General features: G+C 43.5%; 1 protein-coding gene across 5 annotated transcripts in view; it reads right to left on the reverse strand.

Annotated features, from left to right (window-relative positions):
- The window catches only part of ITGB1BP2 (integrin subunit beta 1 binding protein 2), a 123529-nt gene that overhangs the window by 36475 nt on the left and 74876 nt on the right, over window positions 1-12178 (reverse strand). For all 5 annotated transcript variants that reach the window (XM_033946780.1, XM_033946783.1, XM_033946782.1 and 2 more), the window contains exons 8-9: window positions 6783-6885; window positions 6590-6709 (exon numbers count right to left, since the gene is read on the reverse strand). In XM_033946780.1, coding sequence (XP_033802671.1) covers window positions 6590-6709; window positions 6783-6885 — 223 coding nt within the window. The remainder of the gene's footprint in view (window positions 1-6589; window positions 6710-6782; window positions 6886-12178) is intronic.

Below are 12178 nucleotides of genomic sequence, written 5' to 3' on the forward strand. Positions count from 1 at the left end.
CTGACTTTCATCTGTATTAGGTGTGCTGTTTGATACCACCTGGCAGGCTACTTTAGTTGCCCTGTTTTCTTGGACTATTTTTCAGCATTTACACATAAACAGCTTTTGTAGGAGTGGAGTTTTTTGGCCAGATGAAGCTGAACTGAGACCTTTTTCTCCACTTCTTTTCTTTTTCCTTTTTCCCTTTCTCCCTTTCTCTTTGGGGAGTGTGAATGTTGTTGGTTGTAAGCAAGGCCTTGTAGTGTTGCTGGATGTGTGTATCGTTTGTCTGTGTGGGGCTTGTTTTGAGTTAATAAGGGATATATTCGGGCCCTAATCCTTGAGTATTTATTTTGAGTCGTGTCACAGCCCATAAAGTCCGAGCTATGGCATCTTCTGTTGCTTTCCTCCGCTCAACTCCTATTGATGAAATCTGTAAAGCTACTACTTAATCCTCAGTTCATACATTCATATCTCACTAGTGTCTGGAATTTTATTCCAGAAAGTATGGTCACTTCAGCCAAACAGTATTACAAAATTTATTTTCTTAATGACCAACACTCCCCTCCATCCCATTCTAGTAAGCTAGGGAGTCCCACATGTGAGAATATGCTGCCTGCTAGTCCTTGGATAAAGCACAATTATTTACCCTAACAGGTGTTATCCAGGGACAGCAGGCAGATATTCTCACAACCCACCCACCTTCCCTGGTTGGCTTCTTAGCTTGCTTACAGATCTGAGGAGCCACAAGCCTACTTTGGGCAGGAAGGCAATCGCGTATGCGTGGTGTGGACCGTTTGTGAATTCTCTCAAGTTCTTACCGGGGCTCTGTGGATGACATCACCCACATGTGAGAATATCTGCCTTCTGTCCCTGAATAACACCAGTTACGGTAAGTAACTGTGCTTTTTGGCTGCATACATGCAGTTTCCTCACAGCATACTACAAACAGTATAGTTGGGAACACTTATAAAAACATAATGGCAGATAAAGGCCACATGGTTTATTTAGTCTGGCCCATCTGCAGCAGCCACTATATCATCTTCTCCTGAAGAGATCTCATATGCCTGTCCTACGCTTTCTTGAATTCAGACACAGTCTCTGTCTCAACCACCTCTTCCAGGAGATTGTTCCACGCATCTACCACCCTTTCTGTAAAAAAAGTATTTCCTTGGATTACTCTGGAGCCTGACACCTCTTAACTTCATCCTATGCCCTCTCATGCCAGAGCTTCCTATCAAATGAAAAAGACTCGACTCATGCACATTTATGCCATGTAGGTATTCAAACATCTTTCAAGATCAAAAAAGTAGTGACAGTAGAACCAAAAAAATTACAAAAAATGTCACTCACCAACAGTGGGCTACCTCTCTAAGATCCAACATTGAAATTCAAAAACAGGGGGGCATGGCTTGGAGCGCGCTATACATGGATGTGTGATCGCGTTGCTCCGTTTGTCCAGGCAGCGGTTTTAAAGATTATAAATACCAATTTCGCCATAATTCTGGTTTTGGGTGGTTCATGGGCTGTGTGAAGATGGCCAGTACGCGGCAAGGAAAAATTGACGCGGCTTTTGTGGCAGCCGGCACGGTGAAGCGATTAAAACATGATCATGTGACACCCTCTAAAACACCACTTCCGGAGGAGGAGGAGATTGAAAGGAAAGAAATTATGACTGAGCTTAAAAAAATATCGCAGCAGATTCAAAAGAATGCTGAAAGTATACAAGAGGTAAAAGAAGAAGTTTTAAATACAAATAAACAGATGGAGATAGCTAACCAGAGAATGGCCGTTTTAGAACATAGAGTGGAGCAGTTAGAAATAACGGCAGCTCAAACTAAAGATGACAACAGACTTATTACAGATTTACAAAAACAGCTGGTGGACTATGAAAATCGTGGGAGGAGGAAGAATGTAAAAATCATTGTACTAGCAGAAAACTTGGAAGGGGGGAATCCAATTCAGTTTTTGGAAAATTTGCTGCCAAAGTTATTGCAACTGAATTCTAAGTACCCCCTAGAGATTGAAAGAGCAAATAGGATTCCTTTTCAAAGGTCTGCTAACAACTCTAAGCCCAGACCTTTTATTTTCAAGCTCTTGAGATTTCAACAAGCCTTTGAAATATTAAAATTAGCAAAGGCAGATAAAAACTTAAATTATAAAGGTTCCAAATTATTGTTCCTGCCAGATTTTGCAAAGAGCACTGTGGCTGTAAGACAGCAGTTCCTTCAGCTTCGTCCTCAATTGAAAGAAAAAGGATATAAGTACGGTTTATACTATCCTGCAAAGATGAGAATATCCAGTGGGAATAAATCTATTTATTTTGAGGATCCGGAAAAACTGAGAGATTTCTTGGCCACTTCAGAGCCAATGTCTATTTGAAGGTCTTTTAAAAGAAGAAGAAAAGATGATGAACAGGAATAAGGATGCATAATTAGGTGTTCTTATTATGTCCAATTAGTTTTTACTTTATTTCAAAGATGTTATAGGAATTGATTATGTGTATTTTTTTATTTTCCTGTGTTCTTTTCTTTGAGTATGTGATATGTTATGTCTGTGTTGGTGATGTCATGAGTGTTGTATGTTATTTGGTCTTACCGTATTGTTTATTAGTTATGTTAAGGTTTTAAGAATTGGAGTTACAAGAATGCATAAGAAATTCTTCTATAATACTGATAATAATGGTTTTAGGGAATAAAGGGGTTGGGTATTTAAGTTATTTATTATCAGGTTTCATGAAGGTGCTGGTGTCTAGTCATTTCAAGTTGATTAAGCATGTATATTATTTTGGTATTTACATATATTTAGATGATGATTAAGTTTTTTTCTTTAAACGTCAATGGCCTTAATCATATGATTAAAAAGAATAAAATGTTGGATTTCCTTAAAAAGCAAAATACTGATGTTTATTTCATTCAAGAGATGCATCTGTCAATTATTGAATCTAGGAAGCTGGAAGGGGGTTGGATTTCTAAAAGTTTTTTTGCTCCAGCAGTTGGGGGTTGCTATCTTAATTAGTAGAAAGTGTTCAGCTGATTTCCAAATGGTTGCTTCGGATCCCTTAGGAAGATGGGTACATGTCAAAATGAGCATGGGAAATCATACCCTTGATTTGTTCAATGTTTATGCTCCAAATGTGAGTCAAGTGGAGCACTGGGTGAGAGCCTGAAGCGGACAGGAGCACAGATAGTTTTCTCATCGATCCTCCCAAAGGAAGAGCCAGAGATGAACGTATCCTGAGGACGAATGAGTGGCTACAGGGATGGTGCCGGGATATGAACTTCGGATTCCTACACCACGGGGAAGCGCTACAAGGACTTGAGGGACCAGACGGACTCCATCTAACCAGCAGGGGTAAGAACGTCTTCGGACATCGACTAGCCCGCTTGCTTCACAGGGCTTTAAACTAGGTGAGTCGGGGGAGGGTACCCATTCACATATTAGTACAGAAACGAATTACCCTGATGAGGTGAGTCGTATCTCCGCTTTCGTGTCCAAGGTAAGTACCCACATTGCAAACAGTTCTTTAGGAGTCACACCGACTCGGGTAGGATATGCCTCACAGGGACTTAGCAAACACAAGTTATGGAGGGCCATGTATGTCAATGCACACAGTTTAGGCAACAAAATTCTAGAACTGGAGGCTGAAATAAGGAATGCCGACCTAGATGTGGTGGCGATATCTGAAACTTGGTTCACTGACTCACACGGGTGGGATATGGCCATACCGGACTACAATCTACTTCGTCAGGACAGAGAGGGCAGGTTAGGAGGGGGGGGTAGCTCTATACATTAAAGAGGACATCAAAACCACCAAGATCACAGATATCAAGTACACCGGGGAGTCCCTCTGGGTAAACCTGGCAAGAGGCAGAGAAAAATGCCTGTACCTAGGTGTGGTATACAGACCCCCAAGACAACTGGAAGAATTGAACGCAGAATTAATTGAAGACATAGAGAATATCACTCTATGAGGAGAAGTAGTACTGCTGGGGGACTTCAATATGCCTGATGCAGACTGGAACTCATTTTCAGTGACGACCAGCGGCAGCAAGAGGCTCCTAACCTCCATGAGGGGAGCACGTTTCAAACAAATGGTAACGGAGCCCACTAGGGCCCAGGCGATCCTCGACCTGGTACTCACCAACTGGGAAAGCGTCTCAGAAGTCTCAGTAGGAGATACACTAGCCTCCAGCGACCACAACATAGTATGGTTCAATCTTAGGAAAGGCTTTCCTAGATCAAACACGAAAACAAAGGTACTCAATTTCCAGGGCACTGACTTCGCATACATGGGAGGTTTCGTCCATCGGACGCTACAGGACCAAGCAGAGACCGATGATGTAGAAGCTAAATGTTAACACTGAAATCAACCATACATGAAGCAACTAGCTGCTTCATAAAATCAGTAAATAAACAACAAAGAAACAATAAACCCCAATGGTTCACCGCGGAGATTTCGCACCTCATTAAGGAGAAGAAAAAAGCGTTTCTCTCCTACAAGCGCACAAAGAAAAGAGAGGCAAAGGTAGCATATAGGACCAGGTCTGCAGCGGTCAAAATGGCAGTTAGGGAGGCCAAACTGCGAGTGGAAGAAACTCTGGCAAAAAACATTAAAAAGGAGGACAAATCCTTCTTCAGGTATATTAGTGATAGAAAAAAGAACACAGGCGGGATAGTACGCCTTAGAAGACCGGACGGATGTTACGTGGAAGCAGATTCCGATAAAGCCGAACTACTGAACGAATACTTCTGCTCAGTCTTCACCTGTGAGGCACCAGGACACGGGCCGCAGTTGAAGGCAACACAAAGCACAGAAGACCCGTTTCAGAATTTTGAGTTCACACCAGGTGAAGTTTACAGTGAACTGGCAAGACTCAAGGTAAACAAAGCCATGGGACCAGACAATTTGCACCCAAGAGTGCTCAGAGAATTGAGCGAGGTCCTGGCGGAACCGTTGGCTGTGCTATTCAATCTCTCCCTAAGTAGGGGGAAAGTTCCCCTGGACTGGAAATTAGCTAACGTCGTTCCTCTGCATAAAAAAGGTTGCAAGGCAGAGGCTGCAAATTATAGACCGGTGAGTCTCACATCAATAGTGTGCATACTCATGGAAACACTAATTAAAAGCAAATTGGATAAGATCTTGGATGAAGGGAATCTTCGGGATCCCAGTCAGCATGGATTCACCAAGGGTAAGTCCTGCCAATCCAATCTCATCAGCTTCTTTGACTGGGTAACAAGTAAGTTGGACTTGGGAGAGTCTTTGGACGTCGTGTACCTGGACTTCAGTAAAGCTTTTGACAGCGTCCCGCACCGCAGGCTGCTAAGCAAAATGGAATCGATGGGGTTAGGAGAGACACTAACTGCATGGGTCAAGGATTGGCTGAGTGGCAGACTTCAAAGGGTGGTGGTTAATAGTACCCTCTCTAAAACATCGGAGGTGACCAGTGAAGTACCTCAGGGCTCGGTCCTGGGTCCTCTCCTTTTGAACATATTCATAGGGGATCTGACTCAAGGGCTTCAAGGTAAAATAACACTATTCGCCGATGATGCCAAACTATGTAATATAGTAAGTGAATGTGGTTTACAGAATTATATGGCGCAGGACCTGCTTACATTAGAAAGTTGGTCCTCAACATGGCAGCTAGGCTTCAATGCTAAGAAATGTAAGGTCATGCACCTCGGAAGTGGAAATCCATGCAGGACGTACTGTTTGAACAGAGAAACTTTAACTAGGACTTCAGCAGAACGAGATTTGGGAGTAATCATCAGTGCAGACATGAAAACTGCCAATCAAGTGGAGAAGGCTTCATCTAAGGCAAGGCAGATATTGAGTTGTATCAATAGAAGTTTCGTCAGCCGAAAGCCTGAAATCATTATGCCGTTGTACAGGGCCCTGGTGAGACCTCATCTGGAATACTGTGTGCAGTTCTGGAGGCCACATTACAGTAAAGATGTGCGCAGAATTGAATCGGTTCAGTGTACGGCCACCAGGATGATCTCGGGACTCAAGGGTCTCTCATACGAAGAGAGAATGAACAAATTGCAGCTCTACACTCTCGAGGAATGTAAGGAGAGGGGAGACATGATCGAAACATTTAAGTACTTCATGGGACGTGTTGAAGTGGAAGATGATATTTTCTTTCTCAAGGGACCCTCGGCCACAAGAGGGCACCCACTCAAACTCAGGGGCGGAAAATTTCATGGCGACACCAGAAAGTATTTCTTCACAGAGAGAGTGGTTGATCATTGGAACAAGTTTCCAGTGCAGGTAATCAAGGCAGACAGCGTGCCAGACTTTAAGAATAAATGGGATACCCATGTGGGATCCCTACGAGGGTCAAGATAAGGAAATTGGGTCATTAGGGCATAGACAGGGGGTGGGTAAGCAGAGTGGGCAGACTTGATGGGCTGTAGCCCTTTTCTGCCGTCATCTTCTATGTTTCTATGAAGGAACTCCTGTCAGTGGTCGGTAGAGAGCTCTCCCTCCAGTCAGGCTGTGAAAGGAATGAGTGTTGGATTTTTTTTTGTGTGTGTGGTGTGTATGAGTGAGTGTGTTTTTATTGCTACTATAGCTTCTCACAGTCTCAGATCGTTAGACAGCACCTACCACTGTTCGGTTGGCCTGGATCCTGCTCAATTCTGGTACAGAGTTCTTGGCATAAATTGTTATTACCACCTGTCCACTGGTTTGATGCCAGTCCTGACGGCAGGGCATCTGTTTCTTACCCTAGGAAAAATAGACAATATTACTGATGTGGGATGAAAGACCCTCCCCAACCCTCATAGAAACTTCTGATTACCTCTTTCTTCATCCAAGCATGTTTTGCAACACAGCAGCCCTTTTGTTCCAAAAATGCATTGAAGTCAGTAGTTTTCACTGCACAACAACTCCAATACTTCATGCTAAGAAGCAAGAAAAAGAGTTTGTTTCTTGTACTCTCGCTACTGCACAGTAAAGACAACATTTTATAAAGCATTTCCTGTGGCCCATAATAGGGAATTTATTGATAAACCAGCCCTCTTATTCTGCGGAAATAAAATTAATGGGAGGCTCAGATACCGAGAGATAGCCTCTGTCATTTTTGCCGCTGGAGTGCATAAGGTTAATTTCAGAAAACATTAAATGAGTTAATCCATTCTAGAGTTAAACAAGTCTGTTATGTATTATAAATTCCAATTGTTTAAGCATGCCAACAAGACAAGGAGCTTAATAGCAAACTTGATTTCTTGGGGGGAAGGTTCTCCTCAAATAATTCAGCTTAAAGATGATAACAAAGTTTCTGTAAGAACTGAAAGTGGTATTTGTAGGATATTTCAGAGATTTTTTGCCAGTTTTATTCTCTTCCTGAAGACACTGGCTTAGATAGTGAATCACACTTGTCAGGGATATGATTGCCAAAATTAAGAGAGTCCCAATCCTCCAATAACAAAGGAGGAGGTGTGATGGGCTGTAGTATATAGTCCATTGCACAAGTCCCCAGAAATAGACGGGTTCTCGGCTGATGTTTACAAAATATTGTGTCCAGAGATCAATTCTTTCTTTACTACAGGTTCTCTCCCTGACATCCTGAAGAGGGTGTGTAAAGTTCTGTTACACTGGTCAACAAGCATTTTGCTACTGGAGTTCTGTCATCTGTACCTTAACAAGGGCCACATGCTGACTTTAAATCTGAAAACAGTTTTTTAACTATCACATCCTGTTTTTAAGTTATGCATCAGTTTGTGTTTATATCATTTTCGTCATAACGCTACTGTGAAGCGTCGGTATCTTACTGTTTCTGTAACACAATATTGCATTTTAGGACAGCTCATCGATCATATATACCATGGCTATCACCATTACTGACTGAATATCCTTGCTTCAAACCTAATGCCCCCAGCCAAGAGTGTGTGCTCATTCCAACCCTCTCCCCACAACATTTGATGTATACATCCGATGCTTTACCCTATACTGCAAATGCCATCTGTCCTCTTTCCTTCCAGTAATATACTGTATATGCATGATTAACCATGTACCTCTAAAACAGGGGTGGGCAAACTTTTTGACTCGTGGACCATAATGGGTTCTTAAATTTGACAGAGGGGGGCAAGATTTCATTCTGTTTTACAACAGTTTATGGACTGTTCCTCAAGGAGTTTGCCCAAACCTATTATTTTAAACCCAGCCAGTGCCTGCCGGAAGAAAGGGGCAAGTCAGGGGGCTCTGGCAAACTTTCTGGCACTGCAGCATCCAAGCAAAAGGGCTTGTGGAGGAAGACTTGGCTGCACAAAGAGCCACATTTCCTGTGTCACTGTTAGCAATGGTGCGAGGAGAGCGTTGGCGTCGCCCTCACAAGAGAGGGAGGGAGAAGTCTTCAAGCGCTCCAAGGCAGACATTTCTTACCCAGCAGCAAGAGCTTGACCTCGTGGGCTACCTTCTCGCCATCCTCCGGTCGATCTTGCTCCTCACCTTGGCCGCCTTGTCCTCAGCACTCAGCATGCAGCCCATGTTTATGTTTTATTAACAGTTGATATACTGCTTATGCATATTACAGATCCAAGCGGTTTACAATAAAATACAGATAAATTAGGAAAGGAACTCCATTGGAGATAGGAAAGCTAGAGATAAGATAAAGAGAGAGAGGGGCATAATTGAAAGGGACGTCTAAGTCCGTTTACGTCCATCTCGCAAGTCGTCCAAAGTAAAAAAACAGCTTAAGACACATTTTCAAAAGATATGTCCAACTTTTTTTTCGTTTCAAAAATCGTTTAATTATACGTCCTGCCGATCTGATCGTCCAAGCCACTAAATCGTCTATCTTTATACCACATTTTTGTCCAACTTTCCGTCCAAATCCAAAACACCTAGAACAAGCCCTGTTGGACGTGGGAGGAGTCTGCAAAGTGATGGACTGCACACCCAGACATGCCACCTAAATAGTGGGGTACCTTATAGGGCACTGCTGTGAACTTCACAAAAAGGGTGCCATGTCTTCTCCTCCCTACAGCTCCCTTATAGGTCATGATGAGCCCCCCAAACCACCTCCAGCATCCCCTAGACCAGGGGTGTCCAATGTCGGTCCTCGAGGGCCGCAATCCAGTCAGGTTTTCAGGATTTCCCCAATGAATATGCATGAGATCTATGTGCATGCACTGCTTTCAATGCATATTCATTGGGGATATCCTGAAAACCCGACTGGATTGCGGCCCTCGAGGACCGACATTGGACACCCCTGCCCTAGACCCACTTATCTACCACCCCAATAGCCCTTATGGCTGCAGGAGCCACTTATATGCCAGTACAAAAGGGTTTTGGGGGTGTATAGGAGAGTGCACATGTTTAAGGATCAATGCAGTGATTACAGGGGCTTATGGGCATGGGTCCTCTTCTCTATGGGTCCCTAACCCATCCCCCAAGATGACTTAAGCTGCCTCTAGGCTGGACGACTAGGCTTTTCTATGCCAGGCGGCCAGGTGATGATGGTCTGGAGGCTGAAATTTAAAATTGTGAATATAATTTTTAGGGGGGGGGTTTGGTGATCACTGGGGTAGTGTGGGGGGGGGGGGTCTGTTTTATGTGTTTGCAGTGCTTATCTGGTGACTTTAGGTGGGTTTTTGTGACTTAGACCATGTTTTACATGGTTTAAATCACAACGTCCAAGTTCCGTCTAGACTCTGTTGTAAAACTTTTGGTTATAAATGCTGTACAACTAAGTCTAAGCCGGCCCACGTCCCGCCCAACTCCCGCCCTCAACACACCTCCCGAAACGCCCCATTTAGCTTTGGTCGTTCAGCAGCACTATGAAGGCCTAGGTCGTTTAGAAATACGTCCAAAACCCATTTTTATTATCGGCACTTGGCCATTTTTGAGAAATGTTCATCCAAGTGCCGACTTAGGCCGGTTTTTGGACGTTATTCTCTTTCGATTATGAGCCCCCCACCTGGAATACTGCATCCAGCACTGATCGCCATACATGAAGAACACAGTACTACTCGAAAGGATCCAGAGAAGAACGACTAAAATGGTTAAGGGGCTAGAGGAGTTGCTGTATAGTGAGAGATTAGAGAAGCTGGGCCTCTTCTCCCTCGAAAAGAGGAGACTGAGAGGGGACATGATTGAAACATTCAAGATAATGAAGGGAATAGACTTGGTAGATAAAGACAGGTTGTTCACCCTCTCCAAGGTAGGGAGAACGAGATTGCACTCTCTAAAGTTGAAAGGGGATAGATTCCGTACAAATGTAAGGAAGTTCTTCTTCACCCAGAGAGTGGTGGAAAACTGGAACGCTCTTCCGGAGGCTTTTATAGGGGAAAACACCCTCTAGGGATTCAAGACAAAGTTGGACAAATTCCTGCTAAACTGGAACGTACGCAAGTGAGGCTGGATTCATTTAGAGCACTGGTTTTTGACCTGGGGGCCGCCGCGTGAGCGGACTGCTGGTCTGACTCAGCAGCAGCAATGCTTAAGTTCTTATAAATTGAAGAAAGATCCCCAAAGAAAAAACATTATAATATAACTACAGGGAGCCCCAAAGTATCCAGAAATGATTAAAAAAAAGATACATTATAAAAAATAAATAGTAAATAACAAGTTGAATATATGAATTATAATCAAACAGAATAAATAAAAGAAAAATTAAAACAAGCTCAGTTGTCAGAACAGAAAGCTGGCCAGATCTTCCTATGATGGCTGTGACAAGAGGCAGCTGAAAGCAGGACCTTCCCCAATGGGCTGAAGCAGGAAGCAGATGCCGGGGAAGAGAAGGCCAAGATCCGAACAGCCAAGAGCCGGTCCCCCAAAGAAAGACTCCTGACACCAGCACCACCTGGCCGCACAATATTTAGGTGGGCACCGATGATTGAGCGGCAAAGGAAGCACCCAACCGATGGCACCACAAGCTCCATTCACATCCACCCCATCAGCCTCAGGAGAGAGGAAGTCACAGTTGTCAGGAGTCATGATGAAGAAGTTGGAGATCCACCCGTCAAAGCCGCGCAGGGGCACCTCAGGCCGCAACTTTGAAGATATCTTCCAAGTCATGCTGTGCACCATTTGCTCCCTCCCCCCCATGATGTCAAAGCGCCTGACTTGGCTCGCTCGCACTCTCTCACTCTCTTTCCCACAGTCTCTCTGAGGACCTCACTCGCTGGCTGACGAGCGCCAACACTGACCAGTCCTTTCCTGCAGCTGCGGGCTGGATTAAAAACCAAAACGAGCCGGATTTGGCCCACGGGCCATAGTTTGCCTATGTCTGCTCTAAAACATTATGATTGTATTGTTTCTACCCTACAATATAGAACATACCACAACCCTTCTACCCCAAACACTGTGAATGTGCTACTGTGACACGTTCTGAGCTCCTGGGTAGGATGGGATATAAAACTTTGGCACTTTTGAGGAAGAATCAGGAATAAGACCTGCATGAAAATGTAGGCAAAGACCCCTGAGACCCCAAAAAGTTATACTTCTAAGAGAGACATTGTGCTTATGAATTCAAGCCTCTGGACAATCATATTTCTGTCTGTCAGCAGGAGACAATATGCTCTATGAGAGATTCACCTTTGCTCTAATAACTGGCAGAGATCTGCTGACTGTGACGTCATTGGATTATTATCACTTTGATTGCGTTTTGAATTTTTTTCTCTGGGGGGTTTAAAAACGCCTCTTTTTCATCTATTCCGTCTTGCACCTTGTAATTCATTGACCGCGCAATGTTCTCTTATCTACATCCGCTCCGAATTCCGCTGATTGTATAGTGTTACTTATTGTGAACCTTGTAATTCACTGACCCTGTAACTCACCTTGTACTATCACTGATTGTTCAATGTTCTCTCATCAACCTATACTCTGTAATTCGCTGTCTGTACAGCTTTTCTTCATTGTGAGCCGCCTAGAAGTCGCAAGATTATGGCGGTATAGAAAAATAAAGTTATTATTATTATTAGTCTTTTTGCTCCTGTTTTGAATTCACATTCAGGGTTTATTATTTGTATTTAATTTCAAAAAAACTACCAGGAATGTTATGATGTGTTCGTTTAGACCTTGTAGGTCTGGTGCTAGTCACCTATGGACACTTTCCTGGGGCCAAACAAAACCAAAAAACGAAGGGTTGACTGGACGGGTGTGGATTTCTAACAGGCAGCTTAAAGCGTTTTGCCAATTTTTCTTGGTACATGTCTGAAGGATGACATTATTAATAATGCTCTGTCATCCACC

This window comes from Geotrypetes seraphini, chromosome 5 (assembly GCF_902459505.1).
Source record: "Geotrypetes seraphini chromosome 5, aGeoSer1.1, whole genome shotgun sequence".
NCBI classification, from domain to species: Eukaryota; Metazoa; Chordata; class Amphibia; order Gymnophiona; family Dermophiidae; genus Geotrypetes; species Geotrypetes seraphini.